A 999-nucleotide genomic window follows, 5' to 3' on the forward strand; every position below is an offset into this window, starting at 1 on the left:
GTTGTTGTTGTTGTTGTTTCTTTTACTGGTATTATGGAGGATTCTGCGAGTTTCATCCCATTACGTATTTCTAATAAAGATTGTGGATAGACATAACCTTTTCCCCATCGCACACGGTTCATTTCAGCTGAATGTAGAAGAGATATCCACTCATTTCTACTCTTATTCATTGGATAATAAAGAAGTATAAAATTATAAGCACTTCGCACTTCACGTGGAAGTAATAACAATTCTTCTTCTTTCTCTTCTTCATTTTTTTCTTTTGATGGAGAATGATTGTTACTATTCATATTAGTAGAATAAGGAGGACGTCCACCAGAGAAAAATAAATGTTGTTGATCATCTGAAAACGCTACAGCTGTAATTAGTGGAAGCGAACCCCGTATTCGTTTCTCCATCTCATTATAATTCTTTACAGCTTCAAGAAAACAACTCATATCATATTTTCTTTCTTCTCTTCTTTCTCTTTTTATTAGAGGAGATGATAAGAGAGATGTATTATTATTATTGTGTGTGGAGAGTACAATGGCTATTCCACTAGCGGCGAGGGAATTAGTCATTGTAATATTTTGTAATATATGTAATAACGATTGTGCGGCCTTTTCATCACAGGAACTCACACTATTACTATTATTATTATCATTATTTCTATTATTATCATTATTAATATTAATATCTTTATTACTATTATTATTAGTTGTGGTCGTTATATATACTATTTCCTCTATAGTGAGAGGTAATAATAAATGTGCATTCACCTCCTCTGTATGAATAGGACACCCCCAATATGTATAGAGTGTACTATTATTACTATTATTATTATTATTATTAACAACGGCCGAGAGTGTACACAGTTGTGCGTTTTCGTAGTTTTGAAAGTACATATTATAAGCGATATCATACGGTTCTGCAGGAACATCAAAAGAAAAGCCTCTTTCCGCCTTCACCACAACAGAGATTGGAACTATAGCCATAAGTGATAATAATAATAATAATAAT

The 999-nt window shown here is 32.1% G+C and overlaps 1 protein-coding gene across 1 annotated transcript; it reads right to left on the minus strand.

Moving 5' to 3' along the window:
* Positions 1-2: 2 nt before the first annotated feature.
* On the minus strand, positions 3-974 carry TM35_000061160 (uncharacterized protein; the record flags this gene model as incomplete). Its single annotated transcript, XM_029023153.1, has 1 exon — positions 3-974. A coding segment is annotated over one exon (972 nt), but the record flags the coding sequence as incomplete, so codon positions are not given.
* Between the last annotated feature and the right edge of the window lie 25 nt (positions 975-999).

This window comes from Trypanosoma theileri, assembly GCF_002087225.1.
Source record: "Trypanosoma theileri isolate Edinburgh chromosome Unknown TM35_Tth_6_V1, whole genome shotgun sequence".
In the NCBI taxonomy this organism is placed as follows: domain Eukaryota; phylum Euglenozoa; class Kinetoplastea; order Trypanosomatida; family Trypanosomatidae; genus Trypanosoma; species Trypanosoma theileri.